General features: G+C 43.5%; 1 protein-coding gene across 8 annotated transcripts in view; it reads left to right on the top strand.

The window, feature by feature from the left end:
• The first annotated feature begins 458 nt into the window (after positions 1 to 458).
• Positions 459 to 20,532, top strand: part of ZC3H13 (zinc finger CCCH-type containing 13) — a 44,106-nt gene continuing 24,032 nt past the window's right edge. For 7 of the 8 annotated variants that reach the window (XM_053665540.1, XM_053665542.1, XM_053665537.1 and 4 more), the window contains exons 1-10: positions 459 to 797; positions 6,418 to 6,543; positions 6,865 to 6,974; positions 8,535 to 8,646; positions 10,198 to 10,306; positions 12,147 to 12,286; positions 12,863 to 13,023; positions 14,545 to 14,742; positions 15,914 to 16,227; positions 19,143 to 19,580. In XM_053665540.1, coding sequence (XP_053521515.1) covers positions 6,427 to 6,543; positions 6,865 to 6,974; positions 8,535 to 8,646; positions 10,198 to 10,306; positions 12,147 to 12,286; positions 12,863 to 13,023; positions 14,545 to 14,742; positions 15,914 to 16,227; positions 19,143 to 19,580 — 1,699 coding nt within the window. In that variant the 5' untranslated portion in view covers positions 459 to 797; positions 6,418 to 6,426. Of the gene's footprint in view, positions 798 to 6,417; positions 6,602 to 6,864; positions 6,975 to 8,534; positions 8,647 to 10,197; positions 10,307 to 12,146; positions 12,287 to 12,862; positions 13,024 to 14,544; positions 14,743 to 15,913; positions 16,228 to 19,142; positions 19,581 to 20,532 lie in introns of those variants that run through there. The other variant, XM_053665544.1, reaches the window with a different exon arrangement.

The following is a 20,532-nucleotide window of genomic DNA, read 5'->3' as shown; positions in this document are numbered from 1 at the left end:
GTTGTGAAAACTACATTAAAGATTTTTCCTCCAAAATTTCAACAAATTTCCGCGTGTACCTTTAAGAGGCATAGACAATGGCCCAGAAATTGGAAGGGTGTCAAAAACAGGACTTTCGTCTGCCTCTGCGTTCATGAAACTTTGTTGAACAAATGAATGAACTTACTTTTGAGAACAAATGTGGCATTTACCGCACTTACAACAGCCGTTTATTTAAGGCATTATGTGATAAAAAACAACCCAAACTCTTCCTTTTAAATGCAAACTCTTCCTTTTCAATTGGGAACTTCAGAAGATCCTAGCCCCAGGTTTCTTCTGCAGCTACGTCTCAAAAAGAGGAATTGATTTCGCGCCCCAGGCCTGAGCTAGTGGAGGGCGTGTCCTCGAGGGGGCGGGGCCTCCGTGTGACGACTAACTTGGAGGCCGGAAGCGGCCCAGGGGCACAGCGGACCCGGACAAGCCCTCGACTTCCGGCGGCGTTTAGAGGACATCCTCTCCAGCGGCGGCCCGTGTTTCCGTGGCCTTGTCTCATTCCCTATCCTCTCTTTGTTTTTCTGTCCACGTCCCAGTCCCGCTTGACCCTGGCGAAGCGGGTGGTGGATTCCGCTGCTCACCCGCCCCCGGGGCCCCTCGCCAGCCGAGGGCCGGTTCCGGGGAGCCGCGCGCGCACCTCCTTGTCCGTGCCGTCGTCCTCCCGGGGCCAAGTCCGGGGACTGAGAAGCGTCTCCCCCGCTCCTCGGAGCGGCGGCGGCGGTGACAGCTCGGGACTGTGCGTGCGAAGGGAGCTCGGGGAGGAGGTACGCTTGAATTGCAAGACTTGGGGCAGAGATTCCTGGGGGTGTGGAGGAGGGGGCTGGAGTTGGGCTCCTGCTCAGTCTGGGAGCCGCCGCGATTTTGAGCCCCTTGAGCATCCCACCCTTACAACTCTGTAGCAGCTCCTTGTGCTCAGGCCTCGTTTCTCGCCCTCGTTCTGTTTCTGGCGAGGCTGTCTACGGGGATGGGGTGGATTCAGAAGGAATCATAGCGCTAGAGGTGCGCTTGGGGACCCTCGCGTGGGATTGGCGTTTGCACGTAACCGAAGGCTTCGGGAGTGTGGCTTTAGCCGTAAAATTCCTCTTCACACATTCCAGGCCTATTAGGGGAAGTATTGTCTCTTTCTTTTGGTTGTCTTTTGTCTTACCTATTTCCTGGCAGTAGTAGCTTAACGATTTAGGCCCTCGGAGCAGAGGAGTGCTACTAGACCGCCTTCCGTTCCCTAGGTGGATAGTTCTGACAAGTTACTATGTATCAGAAACCGGCAAGGTGCTGCCTGGCACGATGTGATGTATGGCGAAATGATTTATGCAGCTAGACAGTTATTCAGTAGGTATTGAGTGATGTTGGTAGAATCTTGACTACGGATCACTAGTAGCGTCAAGCTTTTTGGTTATTTTGCGAGATTTTCGGATAATCTGAACTATTCTGAAAATGATGGGAGTGTGCTCTCTTCAGGGGTTTTGTTTGTTTTTGAAGACATAACAAAAAGTTTGGAAAAGATCTTCACACCTCAAGTTTTCCAAGTCCATAGCACTCGCAGTGAATACAAATGCGCTTATGCAGGACGATCCCTGCGTGGTCAGCAGAATCTAGTTCTGTAATATTTGAAAGTACAGGTTTTAGGACCTAAGCGAAAGTATTTTTGGAGAGTTTTGTGAAAATTATCTGTAGATTTTCAAGTAATTTACAATTTCTTAGTGAAATACGTAGATCGTTACATGACAATTTCAACAAGAGGCTGAGAATGTTGATGTAGGAATGTAGCAATTCGTGTCAGTAAAAATAGTTGCAAGGTGAACCAAAGACTGTGGATCTGATAGTATCCAGTTTTATCAAACACATGCCTTTTACTAGCTTCCTAATTATTGATGATTCGTAATGAACATTGATTGCATATTTTAAGGTATGCAAATTAACCCAATTTCCATATCTGTAAATTAAAACTAAAATGGAGCAAGTAGATGTTTTAATTTGTGTACAAGTTACCAGTGTTAATTTGTATTATATGTATTGGCTTTTATGTATAGAAAGCAAAGTTTCTTAACATAGTTATTTGAAGAGTTGGTTCCCAGTGCCAGTCCATCTCCCCCATACCCCACTCTCCTCGTCATAGGAGTTGGAGCTGTTTCAACAGATATTTAGTAGCAGTTGAAGCAATAACAGGTGTCGATATATCAAGTGTCTGTTATTCTTTTTTTGGGGGGGGAAGGGTAGTTGCAGTTCTGTTTACTTCATTTTACAGTCGTTGCCAGAATGGAATTTTCTTCTGTGCATAGTCTTCTCAGTCCTTTTTTCCTGCACAGTGCTTCAGTGTCACCTTGCTCACACCCGTGTAGTCAGGTTAGGAATGTCAGTTCCGTTCACCATTCAGTTTGGAATTGCTTTAGTTTATCTACTACATCTAAGCAGTCTGCAAGATTGTTTTAGAAAGTTCTTTTTAAAAAATTCTCCCAGACTAGGCAGCAAATATTACTTAACTTTTTTCCTGTCAAAAGTATAAAAAATAAACAGGAATGGACCTTATTTTTAACATAGCCCTTTTTATTTTATTTGAGTGGATAGGGATTTATTCTACTACCACTTAGTACATTTATGTCGTGTTGGTTCCTTGGTTGTTTTGACAGTTTACTGATGTCAGCTGCTCATCAGATCGTGCCTGCGTTTATGTTACTGGGAGCCAGGACCCCAAAAGAACATCATTAAGGATGGAAGTGAGCATCCTAGAGCTGATACGTGTTTTACTAACAAGATTTCAGTACTTAGGCTTCAGAAGTAATAGTTTGAAAAGGGGCTCCTTTATATATTTTTTCTCAGCCGTATTTATAGTACGAGTTACAAACGTGATATTTATAAGTTTCGGGAGCAGGGGCAGACAGTGTCCACTTATAAAGACCCTCTTTTGTTGTGTCTTAGTGGTGCAAAATTTGTCCCCTGTTTTTCTTTTCAATTGAAAAAAATATGTAATAACTTCTGGTCTTTACTAACCCTGAAAACGGCGAAGAGAGCTGGGAAAGTACTCAGCAGACTCCCGCAAGGGTCACTCCGGCTTCCGTAATGCTGGTGTTGGGGAGAGACATGATGATGGGAAGTGCGATGGCAACCGAAAACCAAAGCAGAATTTAAAAACAAAACTGGAGAGAAAACCTTCAGAGTCTCTGAGCTGGGGGTCTTTAATGTCTGCATTTTAATTTCATTTTATTGTTTAATTTCTTTCACGTACTCTGAAGCATTTACTTTTTATTGAAGGCTGTTTAGATATAAATTGAAAAAGTCCCCCAACCGAGTCACATTTGCATTTTATTCTCTTGTAATATTTATCTTGCTTTGTGGACCGAAAATTTTAGGTTGAAAATTTTAATTAAGTCACATTAGTTGGTAGCATCGTTTTAAGCTCATTTATTACTTTATATAAGTAAAGGCTTTCCTGGTGTGTTTTAGATTACGTGTATCTATTCAGACAAACAGGACTGAAACTTTTCTATCTTGTATTCTTTGCAAGCATAAAGCATTTTATCTATGCAAAATTATGAATGTTTCAGTAATAATAATTAGGTAACTTGTTATCGTTAGGTACTGATGGAAGTTCCTAGATAGACAGATCAGAAGAAGGTCCTCTAGATTATAGGACCTTCCTGCACTCAAACCCACTGTTATTTTAAAGCAGGGTCTGACACTGGGACTCTGAAGAAAAGAGAATACCACTCTACTGCGTTGCTGTTCCTTCTTAAGGTGGTAGAGTCCGTTGTAGCTAGAAGTAAAATTCCCGGGATAAGCAGCGCGTAGGTGAATCCTGAGCAGTTCCTTATGTCTCTTACCAGTAAAAGCAACGTTGTTGTCTCTGCAAAGGAGCCGTTTCAGTGGCAGGAATGCAAGGAGAGGGGCAGCATGGAATCCTTAGTCCTCACCTGATGGTCTTTGCTGGAGCAGCCCAGACCCTTTGAAGTCTTCAAACCTGATGTCAGGGATGTGGGATTGGAGAGGATTCGGGAGACTGCCTGTTCCAGCCCCAGGTGGGGGGCAGTGCTGATCCAGGCAACCAGGGACAGAGCAGGAAGCCGGCGTGGGTGCCTCAAGGCCCTGAAAAAACCAGAAGGGAGGCCCCAGCAGTGGGAAACACTGCCATTGACCTGTCAGGAGGAGGGTGTGCTGGGTGGGAGTGAGGGTGGGAGTGAGGGTGCGGTGGGCGTAGGCAGTTTGAGGACAGAAGATCAACTGACGGTGGAGAGAAGAAACGTCGGGTTAGGGTCAGTTTCCTTTGAGGCAGGGTGCCGAGGTGGTGCGCCTGTTTGCCACGTTCCAGATAACCAGTCACAGCTAGTTACTAAAACTCATTCGGTTTTACATTTATTAGCACTTTTTTTAAATTAGTGAGTGGGCAATACAATGTAATCCACATATTAATATTTACGGTAACATAATGAAACTTTAGAAGTTTGTTTTTACTTACCAGTTCTCAGTTCTAAATTGTGAAGTGTGGTCTTCTCGATCAAAGCTCTACATTTTCCACATCTTTCTCACCCCCACTTAACATTGGCTTTTAGTTCTTTATGTTCAGTAAGTCAAGTAGACGAGTGAAATTTTACCAACTTTTCTTCTGTAAAATCACATTTGGGCTGAGAATGAGCCCAAGAAAAGCTCGGAGAACAGTTGATACTTTATGTTGCAGCAGATTCTTCATTTATGTGACACTCTATGCAATTTTTTAAAAATTTGAAATCTAAAGTTATTGTCTAACTTTGAATCACTAACAAGTCATTGCTATTAAAATAGTGATTATATTTTATATTAAAGAATGTATTGTGGTTTTTTGTTTTTGTTTTTTTTTTTCAATTTAAAAGTACCATATTGTATCACTTCATATTTTCCTCTTGGTTCATTTGTCAGATACTATCCTTATTCTTTGGGTCCTTTTAAAATGTGACCTGAAAAGTCTTTCACTGAAACAAACATTGTTAAATTTTTTTTTTTAGTTTTGATTTGGTACTACCAAATCAAAATAATTTTTGAAATGATATGCCTTTACTTTGAATAATTTTTCAAATGATATGGCTTTACTTTGAAACACATTAAAAGAACATCTGTGAACTTCACAAAGACCAGTTTTATACCACACAGAACTCTTACATTAACTACTTTTGACTACTAAAAGATTTCAACTAATATTTAGATCGTATAAAGTATATTGCTGTTTAATAGGGTTTTTTTCTTTCTCTTGCGCAGTTTCTGTAGTAGTGTACTCTTTAGGTTATTTTTGGTCTAGAATTTAGCGTTGTTTTTTTTTTCCTAACATATATCATACACTGTATTTTTTGGACCATAAGACACACCTAGGTTTTAGAGGTGGGAAATAGGGGGAAAAATGTGGTAAAATATTTAATAACATAAATAACACAGTATTTCACCAATGTAAATGTAAACAGAACTCAACAGCAGCATTAGCCACCATTATTCCTCCCAGATGGGGGGGGGGTGTCTTATAGTTCGAAAAACACGTGGCTTTTCCCAATATTTTCATTTTCGGGTGAATTACCTGATGACATATTTGGACAGTGCTTTATTGCAGTTTTGATTTTAATGTTTTATTTACTTCTGTAAAACATTTTTGCGATTTGTCTTCCTTGCTCCTAGCAGCCGTAGAATGGCCGGTTCCTTACTCTCGTGCCTTTGACTGTCATGTCGGGGTGTGTGGGTGAGAGACGCACCTAAACGTTCCCTGCTTAGATGGCCTGTTCCGTTGCAAAAGAAAGTCGTCTTGTTCTCATTGAGTGTTTTATGGGTTTTTTGTATTATTGAAAAATAAATATCCTTGATTACTGTTTTTCTGGACTACTACAAGACAAAAAATACTTAAATAGTCTTCATTTTTCTCCCAAGCTGATTTTTACAACATAACCAATGTTGCTTAAAGTGTATACAATATAACTTCTCCTACCAATAAAATTCTCACCTGTTTTTATGTTCCCATTTTTGAGATGCTTTATTTTCCAGTTAACCAATTGATGGAGAATGATAGTGCAACTTTTCCTTAAAAGATAGTTTCTGAATCTTGAAATGACCTGCATAAGGAACTTGGAAACTAATTGTTTTATAGTGTGTTTTCTGAGTACTGCTTACCTGTGGGAGTAAAATCTCACTCATTAACTCTGCAAAAGAGGTAAAATTCTAGCCAACAGACCCCAGAGTTACAAACTGATGGTAAAGTGTGTCTTAGAGGATAACTTCCGTTTACCTGTGACCTCTCCTATTTTTTTTTATCCTGAAAAAAAATATCCCTTGTAATTTTGCAGTGCTTTCTCCAGTTTTATCTGCTAGTAAGTTACGAGGTCAGTTATTTCAAATTGAAGAATTTTACAGTTTTGCCTCTTTCTTTTTTGGTTAAAGTAGTACAAAATGTCAAAAATTAGAAGGAAGGTCACAGTGGAAAATACGAAGACCATTTCTGAAAGCACATCCCGAAGACCCAGCGTGTTCGAGAGGCTCGGGCCCAGCACGGGGAGCTCGGCGGAGGTGAGTGGCCCCCCGGCCGTCGCGGGGCGCCTTTGCCGGCCTGCCCCTGAAATCTGAGGTGCGTCCTAGAACTGAGCTGGTAGGTGTGGAAATGGTGGTCAGGAAGAGGATCGAGGAGGAGGGTAGGGTTACGGGTTGGTTTTCTGTTGTCGTTTTGTTTTGTTTTTGCCCTGTTTTTTCTTTCATTATTTGGGGAATAATGTGTATCTCAGGTTAGCTGGAATGTGTATGGCGTTTGTTTTCATTTCGTTCCGCTGGCATCTGTTGCCCAGACGTAAGTGTGATGAAGCATGACACTGAACGGTGCTGTCTGTCTCCTAGACGCAGTGCCGGAACTGGCTGAAGACTGGCAACTGCCTCTATGGAAACACGTGTAGGTTCGTGCACGGCCTTTCACCCCGGGGCAAAGGCTACAGCAGCAGTTACAGAAGGTAAATCGAGGGCTTTGAATCGCCCATATACAATTAGAAGATGGTTTCTATAGTTTATCTAGTAAAATCTGAAATGCAACCATGTATTTGGTCAGATTTTCTGTTTCGGTGGTAGTCCTATGTATACGTAGTCAGAGAGCGACAAGAGCCTGTCAGTTGTTAATCTCAACATTAATACAGTTTGCTTTGAAATTAACTTATTGGGTCAATAATTACTTGTTTTGACAGTAGATATTTTTTTTAATATATTTTATTTATTTATCTTTAGAAGGGAAGGGAAGGAGAGAGGGAGAGAAATGTCAATGTGTGGTTGCTTCTTGTGTGTCCCCTGCTGGGAACTGGCCTGCAACCCAGGCATGTGCCCTGACTGGGAATCGAACCGCGATCTCTTGGTTCACAGGCCCGTGCTCAATCCACTGAGCTACACCAGCCAGGGCTGACAGTAGATATTTTTTATAACATACGCGTGGTGTACTTTCCCTTTCCCCAGTTATGTATTAAAATTATGCGTAAGACAGAATTTTATTAAAATTTAAATAGGGTATAATTTTAGCTTTTCAGAGGTTTTCCATTTAAATCTTGATGACAAAACATAAGCCGATGGGAGCTCTGGAGGTTCAAACGCAGTTTCTAAATCCTCATCACAGTGTGTTGGTGTGCTGACCTGAGGGCACACAGACTGCCTGTTTAGACGTCATTCTGTCTTCAGTAAAGGCAGCCCCAGGTTAATCTTCCCGAACAAAGATCTCTTCTTTTCCTTTCGGTTTCCTCATGACAGTTTTGTTGTGGCATCTAAAGTTGTGTCGTGTAAAAATGGTCAGAAAAGAGTTCAAATTTGATTGATGAAGAAATAATTTACCTAATTCTAAAATTGGGTGTGCTGATCGATTGCTTTGGCTACAGGAATAGTTTAAAAGTTGAAATTAGCATTTGGAGGGTTTTTTTTTTAATTGGGTAAATTTTTTTTGGTGTGTATAGGTTTTGAAGCTTAATAGGATTTAAAATTCGAACCCTTAACATTAACTTACTTTCTATTCACTTAAATATTGTATATTTAGTTTACTTGTGATGCTGAATACTGTCGTATTTGTATTTTGATCGCCATTTGTTTTCTCTGTTACTGATAGGAAATTAGTCTTTGTAAGTTTAGTTTCCTGTATAAAGACATACCTGGGAAAGTATTTCAGTGATTTTAATGTTTTGTTTATATTATTACACATTTTTAATACATGCTTTAATTCATCTTCAAAATTTATAATTAACTGATGCAAAAAACTTTTTAAAGATTATATTTATTTATTTTTTTAGACAGAGGGGAAGGGAGGGAGAAAGAGAGGGAGAAAACATATGGTTGCCTCTCATGTGGCCCCCCCCTCCGGGAACTGGCCTGCAACCCAGGCATGTGCCCTGACTGGGAATTGAACCTGTAACCCTTTGGTTCACAGACTGGCACTCTAATCACTGAGCCATACCAGCCAAGTCTCTGCAAATATGTTCTTATAAAATGATATGTAAATACAGATTTTGCTGTTTTGTTTTGGGTTTTGTTTTGTTTTAAAGGTCCCCAGAAAGACCTACAGGGGATCTCAGGGAAAGAATGAAGAACAAGCGGCAGGATGTGGACGCTGATCCCCCGAAACGCGGTGCGGAGGAGTCGTCCTCCCCTGTCAGGGTGGGTAGGCGCGGGTTCCTGCAGTACGTTACGTTTCAGTAGCGACCCGTCTATGTTCCATTTGAAATGCTACCTGTGTGGTGACTGTGTATGTGGTGAACCTGTAAAATTGCAGAGTGGTGTTCTGTATAGAGAATGTAATTCAAAGGGAGAAACTCCCTGTCCCTTTGCCAGGGGAAAAAGTCCTCTGGCAAAACTTAGTCTCTGGTTGTTCACTTCTTGGCAGAAGTGAAAATGAAGGGAACTCACTGGTCAAGCCCAAGCTGGACTTGTCGGGGCTTCTGTCCCAGACGCGTCCTTAGGCTCTCAGAGTTCAGCCGGCCAGTGGGTCCCGCCTGCTTCCCGAACGGTGGGGGTGGGGCAGCCTGGAGTAGGACACTTGTAGACAAGAACCCCGAGAGCAAAGCCTGTTGGGGACGGAGACCCAAGCGGACGCTGTAGGTAAAGGGAAGCACGCGTGACAGCAACACTTTGCCTGGGCCTTCCGGGCGGTTTGATGCGGTTTATTGAATAAAAGGGAACGGGTGTCGGTCAGGAGTGGAGGTCTTTCCCAGAGCTTTTTGTTTTTTCAAGGAATTTATTCTAACTGATTGAGGTACACTTCACATACAGTACAATTCGCCCATTTAAAGTACACCCTTCGGTGATCGTTGGTATATTCATAGTCAGGCGACTACGACCAGCCAGTTTTGGAACATTTCATCCCCTCCGGAAGGCACTCCACACCCCGTAGCAGTCACCCCTCACCCCCAGACAGACCACGAGTCCTAGGCTGCCGCCAGCCCGCTCGCTGCCACTGTGACTTACTTTACTGTCCCAGACGGGCACCTCAGTGCCCTCGTGGCTTTCGTAACCGGCTTCCTCCACTCAGCGTAGTGTTTTCAAGGGTCTTGAAAGATTCTAAGCTGTGTCTGTATTTTACTCCTTGTTTTTGCCAGATAATAGTCCATTGTATCGATACCTGACATTTTGTTTACTCATTCATCAGTTGATCATTTGGTTTCAAAATAGGGAAAGTCTCTTCTTTAAAAGCATTTGTAAAATAGCTAAATGAGTCTGGGTTTATGCTTATTGGGGCGTGTAGGCAAATGCTGTGATGTCACGGTGTGTGACGAGTCTTAGATCAGCAGTTGCCAGGATTGGTGCGTCCCTTTTTCGTAACTTGTTAAAGTCACAGGCCCGTGTGCATTTCATCCATTTTAAACAGTCCTTGCCCTGTGGTTTTCACACAGTGAACTATGTATATGATTATACATAGTATACTCTCACGTGCTTATCAAAGTATTAGATTTGCAATGTGTATTTTAAAATCTTACCACCCCTTGCAAGGACTGCATCTTCGTTCTTCAGTAAAATAGACTTAGTATGTCTTTTTACTGTGGTGCTACACTAAAGCTTGTCACTTCCTGTGCTTAGTAAGTCAGTGATTATTTACAGAACTGATTCTTTAATGAGCAAAATGAATGAAGTTAGAAATAGTTTCTATTGCAGTAACTGTCTCATACAGTTAAAGAATGTATAGTAACTTGCATGTATGTATGTACTTTTTAGAAAGAATCTTCAAGGGGGAGACACAGGGAAAAGGAAGACATAAAAATTACCAAGGAGAGAACTCCAGAAAGTGAAGAGGAAAATGTGGAATGGGAAACTAATAGAGATGGTGAGTTCAAAAATCTCTGTTTTTATAGTCAATTTATTGATTGTTCATGTTGCAGACCTTTGCGTGGGCTTCAGAGCACTTTTCACCTGTGATCTGCCTGTTGCGAATCATCGCACCGTCTTGCTTCTGCCCACTGAGGCCTGAGGCGGAAAGGGGCCTGTGGTGACAGCAGAGGCAGAGAAAGCCCTTCAGCTTCTTCATCCTTTTCCTCCCTACAGCTTCGACGTGTGGCCTCACGGGCCTGTAGAATTTTAGCGCATCTATAAATCTTCTTTTCCTCGATGGCAGAGTTAAAAAATTCAATCTAAATTTATATATTTTTACAATATTAAAAGATCTAACAGTTTTAAAGACCTGGAAAATTATTTCCAGGAAACAGTCTCGTGCCTCTTACAGACTGGTCGTGCGTGCAACTGTGCTCCGTTGTGGTTGACTGACTCGTGAGTGTGTTGAAACAAAATATTGCAAACCTCGACTGTCAAGATTGGATAGTTAACTTTCCTGAATGGTCAAGGGTTAACCCTTAACATATTCAGCATTCTTTTCATTTTAATTATTTTTGGATAAAAAAATCTGAACTATGTTAGAAACCTCCTATCTTTAAAAATAACAACTTCTCTATTTCTCTAACAATCACGCATGCTTATTGTTGAAACTTGAAAAGGTTCGGGAGAGCCTAAGTCAGTTTTCTCCCTATTTTCACGGCAGCTAATGGAGAGCCTCTCAGATCTCCAGGCCCTTGGTCTGCGCTGCTTGCTGTTTGCCACTCAGAGGTGATGGGACTCCTCGTCCGCAAGCCCCCTCAGCCTCCTGCCCCGCACCCCCAAAACCTAGTTGTTCGTCCACACCCGCGTGTTTCGTTCCCCTTTTGCTCTCAGAAAGGTCTCCCTGCAGCTGCGCGGGGTTGTATTCCCGTGTGTTCTGCACCTCATTTCCTTCTGCCTCGCACGCAGTCTTCTTCATTTATTATACATCCATCCTGACATTTTTCTCCTCCCGTGTTACTTTTACCTGTCACCCAGCTTGTCCCCAGTTTGCAGCTAAACTCTGAAAGAGTTCTGTGCCCCACTGTCTCCATGGTTTCCCTCACACTTACTCAGTCTTCTGACCCACGTCTTCCCTAAATCTGTTTCCCAAGCTCCCTAGTACCTTCCCCTTTGCGGAGTAAATGGAGACGCTCTCGTCTTCGTCCTCCGTAACCTTTCCGCAGCGTGACACATCCGCGAGCCCCTGTCGTCTTGAAGTCCTTTCCCTCGTGGCTCCCTGTGCCGCTCTTCGGGTCTTTGCTCCCTGCTCAGGCCTCTCTGCCCTGCCTGTTGATCGCCGACACCTTATTCTAGACAGTCATCTAAAAGTACTGACGTGCTTTTAATACAGGAACCTTTTCTTTATTCAGTGCTTTGGAACGGCGAGTGAACGTCTTCTGTAGCGGTTCCACTGCCAGCACCCTCGCTTGGCTGTTTGTGTTTTCTCTTGGTTGAAACTGGCGCAATTTGAAAATCGTGTGCCTTTCGGTGTCTTTAATGCTCAGAATTTGTTTCTGAGTGTTCTGATTTTATCTTTTAAAAATCCCATTTTCTAACCAAAACACAACCCCCAACTACCCAAAATTACTCCCAGAAAATCTAGGAACCTTACAAATATTTGGCTTCTCATAATCAGCCATATTGATTTGAATCCTTTATAGAAACAGTATATATTTCCTTTGTCTTTTAGAAGTATGTTAATCTAATAAAAGGCTCTACCATTTTAATTGATATAATAGTTGAAGAGATTCTCTAGTTTTTCATATAGATTATTATTATAGCTTCTGACAAGTAATGGGGTTTTTATTTTAAAGATTCTGACAATGGAGATATTAATTATGACTATGTTCATGAATTGTCATTGGAAATGAAGCGTCAGAAGATACAGAGGGAATTAATGAAGCTGGAGCAAGAAAACATGGAGAAGAGAGAAGAAATTATTATTAAAAAGGAGGTGTGCTATTTATTGAAATATATGTTAGTTAACTGACATCAACATGGATATCAGAACGCACTAGCTACTTGCTGCATTTTAAGTTGTATGAGGATACTGACATATATTGGTCAGCCTGCTCTATATCAGTCACTTCCTCTATGTTAATCATTTGGTCTATTAGATAAATAGGAAATCTCATTCCTGCTGAACAGGTGAACAAAACGGAGGTTCTGTTGCCTGGGGTGACCAGCTCATGTAGAGGGGGTTGGACTGTGTGTGTGTCTGTCGTTTAGGCCCATGGCTGCTTCTAGAAAACTCGAGTCATTTCTAGAGAGAGATAATTTATTAGAATATAATTTGTGGGTTTTTTAGAAGACTTTGAAATTTCCTAACTTTAGTTTGTTTTATTGGTGTTAGTGTCATTTAGGGCAAAAAACGCAGGTTCAGAAGTCAGACTGCAGTCAGTACTTGATGTTGTAACAACACTTAGTACTTCGTCTGACTTGCGGTGCGATTTAAAAACACCTGCCTTTCAGCCTGAGTGTCCAGCCCTGAGGGAAGTCCCTGCACTGACTCACTGCATTTTTCTGAAAGGTCTCACCAGAAGTGGTTAGGTCAAAGTTATCTCCGTCGCCTTCTCTGAGGAAGTCTAGCAAGTCTCCAAAGCGAAAATCAAGCCCTAAGTCATCGTCCTCGTCCAGCAAGAAGGACAAGAAGACAGCTGCGGTGTCCTCTCCGCTGTTGGACCAGCAGAGGTCAGTGGGCTGGTGGACGGGTGGGAAAGACACAGCTCTTTCGGAATTGACGCAAGGGGGAGTTCGTAGATTACAGAGGGTGCTCTGAATGCTTTCGGAATTGAACGGGTTTTGCTTTTAAAAAGACTGAAATGTTTCACTTCAAAGGAAAATAATAAAGAACAATAAAAAAGTTTCACATCTACGTGTGCTTCAGAGATTTTTATTTTTTTAAGAAATGAAACATAACATACATTTCCTGTTTTCCCTCTTGAATTTGGCTTTTATGATACTTGTGTGTATCTTCATACTGTCTTATTATTTTGCAGTATATAGTGGTATTTTCATCTGTTGAATCGTAACTGCAGATTTATTATAACCTTCCTTCTGCAACTTTTCATTTAATGTTTTTTACATTTATCTATATTGATATATTTAGCCTTAACTTTTTAGTATTTATACTTTATGCCTATTTACTTTGTTGAACATTTACATTGTTTCTAGTTTTTATCTAGTAGATATTATACATAATGAACTTAATTTCATTATGTACAATTGTCTCTTTGTGTACATGACCACAAGGTTAAATTCTTTATAGTGTATACATAGTAATATATATTTCCTATGCATATATTTTACATTGTATATTATAGTAATATAAACATTTTATGTAAATAACCTATACTTTATAATAAATATTTATATATTTGTAAATAAGTATACTCACAATATAATGAACATTTTATATAAATATTTTATTTCATGAAATATAAAATGTAAATATCTCATATTTTATGAAATATAAAATATAAACATTTTATATGTTGTATGTATATTTTATACTACTATATATTAAAATATATTTTAAGTAGTAATATATTACTTAGCTTCGATATTGATTTGATAGTAGAAGGAGAACGATATGGAAAACAGTATATTTTAGGTACAAAGAAAACACTGAATTGCCTGTCCCATTTCTTTAGCTCTGTAGTTTCTAAGCGTCACTTCTGAGTCATACAATAAACTGTTCAAAGACACGTCAAACCACAAGTAAGGGTTAGAATTTCATTTAAAATTTGGTGAAGTATTGCAGCCCGTGCCCGTGAGTCACCTGAGGTGACAGTCAGGTCGACAGACTCTTCAGTCTTTGTCTTGCACGGTCACCACACTGAGGAGGCCGAGGGGGTTGCAAAGCAGTTCATCTGACGCTCTCCCTGGGAGCCGGCCGTTGCCTCTGACCTCGTGTGAGGCACAGCCTGGCGCCGAGCGTTACGTCGATGAGTGAGACCCCCTGGGCCTAGAACCAGCCAGCGTCATCTGTTCCTGCCCTCCACGTGGTTTCTCAGTTTTTATTAAGAAGTAAATTACTTCTTTGCTCATTTCTCTGTTGTCTCGATACTGATTACTAGTATACAGAATAATCAAAGGCAAGTTTTTGAAAGGAATGCTACCATTTTTTAAATGTGCTTTGTTAAAGTGGAAAAAATCTATTAGACCTTCCAAAAGTATTGGGACCTCTAATGAGAGCTTTGTTACCTCCAGGAATTCAAAAAGCAACCAGAGTAAGAAAAAAGGACCTCGCACTCCTAGCCCACCCCCTCCAGTACAGGAAGATATTGCTCTGGGGAAAAAATATAAAGAAAAGTATAAAGTAAAAGACAGGACAGAAGAAAAACCAAGAGATGGAAAGGACAGAGGACGGGATTTTGAAAGACAGAGAGAAAAACGAGACAAGCCCAGGTAAGTAGGTAGGATTCAGTGTTTTAACAATTTTACTTTTGTGAGGTCGGAAATACTTTTCAGAAGCTTTTAGGCATTACTGTGATACATGTTTTTTAGTGTTACTAAGTTTTGTGTGTGTATTTAATGGTTCCCATATTGAATTATGGATACTTTAATAAACATTAACTTAAGGTTTTTTACTGTGATTAAAAGAACGAAATTTCCAGTCTTCATTTTTAAATGTACAGTTCAGTCAGTAAACTGTATTTGCATTGTCATATAAAACATATCTCCAGAACCTCTTCGTCTTGCAAATCTGAAACTGGAGACCCACGAACAGCTCCCGGCCCTCTCCCCTGCCCCCCCAGCCGCTCAGCCCCTGGTGACTGGAATCTGACCATGTTCGGTACTTACATGAATGGAATCATTCGGTCTTTTTGTGACTGGCTTATCTCAGTGTAATGTCTCTGGGGTTCATCCGTGCTGAAGCGTGGGGACAGGATTGCCCTCCTTCGGAGAGCTGAGCGATATTTTGTCCATATACCGACCGCATTTGTTCCTCCCTTTGCCTGTCGGCGAACTGTGGGCGGCCTCTGCCTCTGGACCTCTGTGGACAGCACCCTTCCTTCCGCACACAGCATGGTCTGTCCCATCGGTTTTTCTGGGTCACAGGGTCTGTGGGATGCTTACAGATTCGATAGGGATGTTTTGTGCTTGTTAGTTTTTTGAAATTTGTTTTCACATTTTTTCATGAAAATAATATTTTCTCAAGGGAAAAATCAAGCGCTTTAGAGCTCTCCCAGTCTCTGTCTTTTGAGTTGCAGTGTAAGGGAAGGTGCACGAGCCTTGAATTCACAGGAGCCTGTTTCCCGGCTCCGCCATTTACCCCGAGTGAGACCCTGAATGAGTAATTTGTTCTCCTCGAGCCTCTGTCTGTCTGGCTGTGCCGTGTGCACGGCATTGCCTCCGGGGTTGGAGTGAGGATTAAGTGAGGTAAAGCTTTAAAAAGTAGGCAGAGTGCTCAGTAAGCACACTCCACGTCTTTCTACTTCAGTAGTCGATGACAATACAGCATTAAGTTCAGAGGGCGGAATTATTCGCACTGTCAGCTTTGACTGTGGCATTCGGGTTTCGTTCGGGGGAAAGGGTGTCCCCTGGCGTGCTCTTCATCCGTGCGTTTGCCTCGCAGGTCGGCCTCCCCTTCGGGACAGCACCGCTCGCCCGTGTCTTCCCGACACCACTCGTCCTCCTCGCGCTCGGGGTCCTCCGTGCAGAGGCACTCTCTCTCCCCTCGTCGGAAGAGAACCCCCTCGCCGCCCTACCAGAGGACGCTGACTCCGCCGCTGCGACGGTCTTCCTCGCCATACCCGTCCTCACACGCCCCGTCGTCCCCGCAGAGGAAGCAGAGCCCCCCGCGGCAGCGCTCGCCCCTGCGCGAGAAGGGGCGGCACGAGCACGAGCGGGCCTCGCAGGCACACGACCGGCGGCACGACCGCAGGGAGGGTACGCGCCCACTCTGCGTCTTCGTTTCCTTCTCAAGGCTGCTCACGCGCACGTTTCCTAATTTAAAACGTGGCCATTCGGGCCTGCTGTTGTCATTAGGGGGAAGAGAACTGTCCTATTAAGTCTTCCGAGACACAGGAGAGCTCTCCAGGTGCTTGATGACCTGGGAATGTGAGCGGTTAAAGGACAGGGCCCAGCACAGGCAACGCTCCTCTTTATTACGTGAAAAGTCTTTCATTACAAAATCGTAAGTGTGTGATTCTGTAACATAGCAATGTCACGCTCAAGTGGACCCCGTGACACTTTAGGTGGATGTTCAAGTTGCCGTCCGTCTTGGGCGAGACACTCACGTCCTCACGTCTCCCACCAGCCACACCCAGTGGCGTCACTCCTGCTGCGCCCTGTGTGCGTGGACTAAGTGGGTGTTTCCTCGGAGATGTTTTACTTGAGTACTCAGTTCTAGAAGTTTTTGGCCATTTTATTCTTAGTGCATCCTTCTAATTTTTAGTTAGTTATTTAAAAAAAGGGGGGGGTTAAGGAAACAAAAGCAGCAAACCAGAGGGCAGAGGTTGAAGGCACCAGAGGTGTTTTGATGAAGACGTGGGAGTTGGCGGAGGACCCAAGGGTCAGTGCACATCACGTGACCAGGTTTCCAGGTGTAACTCAAGAAGGAGGTAAAGTAACCGAAGACGTCTTCCTTTCTGGATCCCTGAGAATTAAGTTTGGATTGGCGGCGCCCCGTTCAGGCTGAGAGGCTATCATGACCTGACAGGAGAGTCTTGCAGCTGCCATCTGCTGCCCCTGCCACTTGTCTCAGCGTCCTGTCCCTGCTTACTACCTTGGCAGGTTTTTCCTCTGACTCCTCCTGAGTTGGCTTTTGAATGTAATGACAGCTCAGGAAACACTTGCTCACTTGCAACAGTTCTGTTTAATATGCATGTTAAGAGCCTCTCTGTGAGTTTAGTGTAGCAGTTTCCCATGAAACACCTTGAACTTAGTTATTACTCTTTCCTACTAACAGCATAAGCAATAATTAATAAAAATTTTTTAAAGCTTTTAAAAAATATTTTTAGAGAGGGGGAAGGGAGGGAGAAAGTGGGATAGAAGCATCAATGTGTGCTTGCTTCTCGCACACCCTCCACTGGGGACCTGGCTGACTGGGAATTGAACCAGCGACCCTTTGGTTTGTAGGCCAGCACTCGGTCCACTGAGCCACACCAGCTGGGGTAAAGTTTTTTTATCCAGGAAAATGACGGATGCATTGGTAGGGAGTAGTGAGAGTGCCCATTTTATAGGTGGTCTCTATGTACCTGGTTTGGGAACCAGATCTACACATCAGTATTTATGGAGCATTGGCAAGATGGGAAAACTCTTTGTACCTATCTATTAATTTTAATAAGAGATTTAGCACCTGGAGTTGGCCAGGAATACAGTATTCACTCAGTGACTACTTACTGAATAAACACTCTTCGTCATTTCAAAACATAATCATCGTAAGCCGCCTAGTGAAGGGGAATAGCGTGCAGTCGAGTGTTTGTAGGATTGCTGTTCTTGTGGTAAGAGTGGCTCATGTTAGAGGAAGAATTTGTATGTGTTTAGGTTCTTTTTAAGGAGGACAGTTCTTTAAACTTCCATGCAGGAGATGTATGTTCCTCTCTACTTGGATGTCATTTCCTGAAATAAGAATAATGTTAGTGGAAGAATGGGGAGGTAGGTAAAGAACAAAATGTAGTACTTAGAAATATTTGTAAAGTCAGGTGGAGCATCATGAAAAGGTATTAAGTGAACCTATTTTTAGGCACTGTTGGTATTGGAGGAAGACTAGGAAGAAGTAACATACTCAGGAGATGGGATAGACACATAGCGCATCCTTGCCTAGCACCTCTGTCCTTAAATGGCACTGATGGACGTAGGCATCTGGACCTAGGACTTGGCAGGGTAGACGAGTTACTGGCATGAGAATCTGGAGGGTTTGTGGTACTGGGTCTTCGGATGCTTGGGAAAGTCTGTGGACCGAAGCCCTGGAGACACAGTGCAGAGGCGTGAATTGATCATGGCCTGGGTATGAGGCTGAGCCTGGAGGGGCCCGTGGCCTGGGGGCAGAGCCGGAGCAGCCCACTGAGGAGCCCGGTTTAAAGAGGCGGTGTTCTTCTTTGAGTTCTCTTGTTGATTCTTCAGCTCACGTCAGGTTCTTCTGTGATCCACCTGTGTCTGTCCTCGACCCATCTAAAGACTGGTTCCTAACCTTCGCAGGTTCCCATGAGGCATAGGGTTAACTGAGCCCTTTAAGTTCTGGGTCTCTATTTCTTCATTCATAGAATGACCAGTTTGGATTAAATAATCAGATTCATTCCAGCTTTTTAGTAACTAAAATTGCTCATTTATTTTTCTATGAAATCTTACAAAATGCCCTAAGTAGAGAAAGCTTTACAGACACGAGTGTGACTCCGTGTAACAGAAAAGAGAGGGCCAGCACCTGTTTGCCAGTCGGCTTCCTCGCTGTGGCCGCTCCAAACGCCTGACCCCATCCAGGAAGCCCTGTGTGGCCCAGCCCGGCCTGAGGTCCGCAGGGGGCCTCGCCCAGTGGTCCTACAGCGGAAGCCATCAGTGACAGGGGGTCGACTTCTTTGTTTCATTCAGTTTTTTACGTAGGGGTAAGTTGGGGCACGGGAAGATCTTATTTAGAGCTTATCCAATAAAAACAATTATCTAAGTGTTAGTGAAATTACTTTTGGGACTTCAGCTTTTGGATGGATTTAGTTTTCTTACGTGAACAGGTTTTCTCCTTTGGTTTTCTGCAAAGGACATGAATTACCATTGTAATAAAATCTCAAAAGCTCCATATTAAATATATTACTTAGTTTCCCAAAATTTTGCAGAAGGAATCACACTTGATTTCCAAACTTTCGTTACAGAGACTAGAGGCAAGAGGGACAGAGAGAAGGATGCCCGAGAAGAGCGGGAGTACGAGCAGGAGCAGAGCTCTTCCCGGGACCACAGAGAGGACCGGGACCCCCGAGAGGTGCGGGACCGAAGGGACGCCAGGGACGCGCGGGACCGACGGGAGCTGAGGGACTCCAGAGACCTGCGGGACTACAGCAGGGAGGCCAAGGAGAGCCGGGACCCCAGAGACGCTCGCTCCACGCGGGACGCTCACGACTACAGGGACCGGGAAGGCCGGGATGCGCATCGGAAGGAGGACGCCTATCCCGAGGAGTCCCGCGGTTACGGCAGAAACCATCTGAGAGAGGAGGGTTCTCGTGTGGAACTGAGGGGCGACCCCAGAAACGAGTCTCGGAGTGAAATGAGGATGGGCAGGAGTCGGGGGAGAGGCCCCGAGCTGCCCGAGAAAGGTAAGGCTGGGGGATTGCTACTTGTCTGTTCACGGTGTCGTGGGTGCTTAGGTAGAAATTGTTGCACCGCCTGAGATTTCTTTTCTAAATGCATTATTCCTACCTTCAGTATCACTGTTTTTTTAAAGCAGTTTTCAGTTCATTGAATTTGTGAACTCTCCTATAAACTCTGAACAGGAATTGTGAGCTGAGGTAGCGAGAGGTAAGCAGGCCTGCCTGAGACTCGGGTTAAATCACGTCCTGCCTGTGGTCTTGGTGAGTGTGAAACACTCGGAAGTCTGCCACCAGGACCAAAAAAGACTCAAAGGAAGTAATTTCTAATGAACAGGTGTGTGTGTGTGTGTACAATTTAAAATTAGCATTAAAGGGGGATTAAAATGGTGGGCTTTCAAAAGTTGGTGATGTCAGAGACCAGTTTGTGCATTCATCAGTATTTGTGCTCCTTTGAACCACCTCAAATGATGACATACCAAGATCTTGAGCCATTTGGCTTATTTTCCCCTGAGAAAGCATTTGTTGTACCCAGTAACTACCTACCAAAATGTGTTGGACTACCTGCAACGGCTTAGACGGAATTAGCTTGGACTCTCTCTCTTTCTCGTCCACCTGCTTCTCGCCCCTTCCCCAAAATGCCACTGCGCAGTCCGTCCACTGTCACTCTTCTCATTGGTCTGCTGGTCTGTCTTCTCAGTGTCACTTCATGTTAGGCTGGAGGCGCCTCCCCTCCTCTGTTGTGGTTGTCTTGGCTTTTGGGGGGAACTGTTGGGGAGAGGCGGTTTCAGGCTCGTGAGACCCCAGCACCATCCCTGCACCCAGAAGCTGTCTGCAGTCCAGCTGCACAGGGTGGGGGCGGGGTGCGCTGGGGAGGCCACTGAGAGCTTCTTTCGCTTTGTTCCCCTCTGGTCATGGCCTCACCTCCGCCACTGGGCTCCGCTGAAGCCTGCCCCTGCCG

This window comes from Artibeus jamaicensis, unplaced genomic scaffold (assembly GCF_021234435.1).
Source record: "Artibeus jamaicensis isolate MK-2021 breed Jamaican fruit bat unplaced genomic scaffold, CSHL_Jam_final contig_415, whole genome shotgun sequence".
NCBI classification, from domain to species: Eukaryota; Metazoa; Chordata; class Mammalia; order Chiroptera; family Phyllostomidae; genus Artibeus; species Artibeus jamaicensis.
The sequence above is the reverse complement of the archived record's forward strand: the minus strand, read 5'-3'. Positions and strand labels throughout refer to the sequence as shown.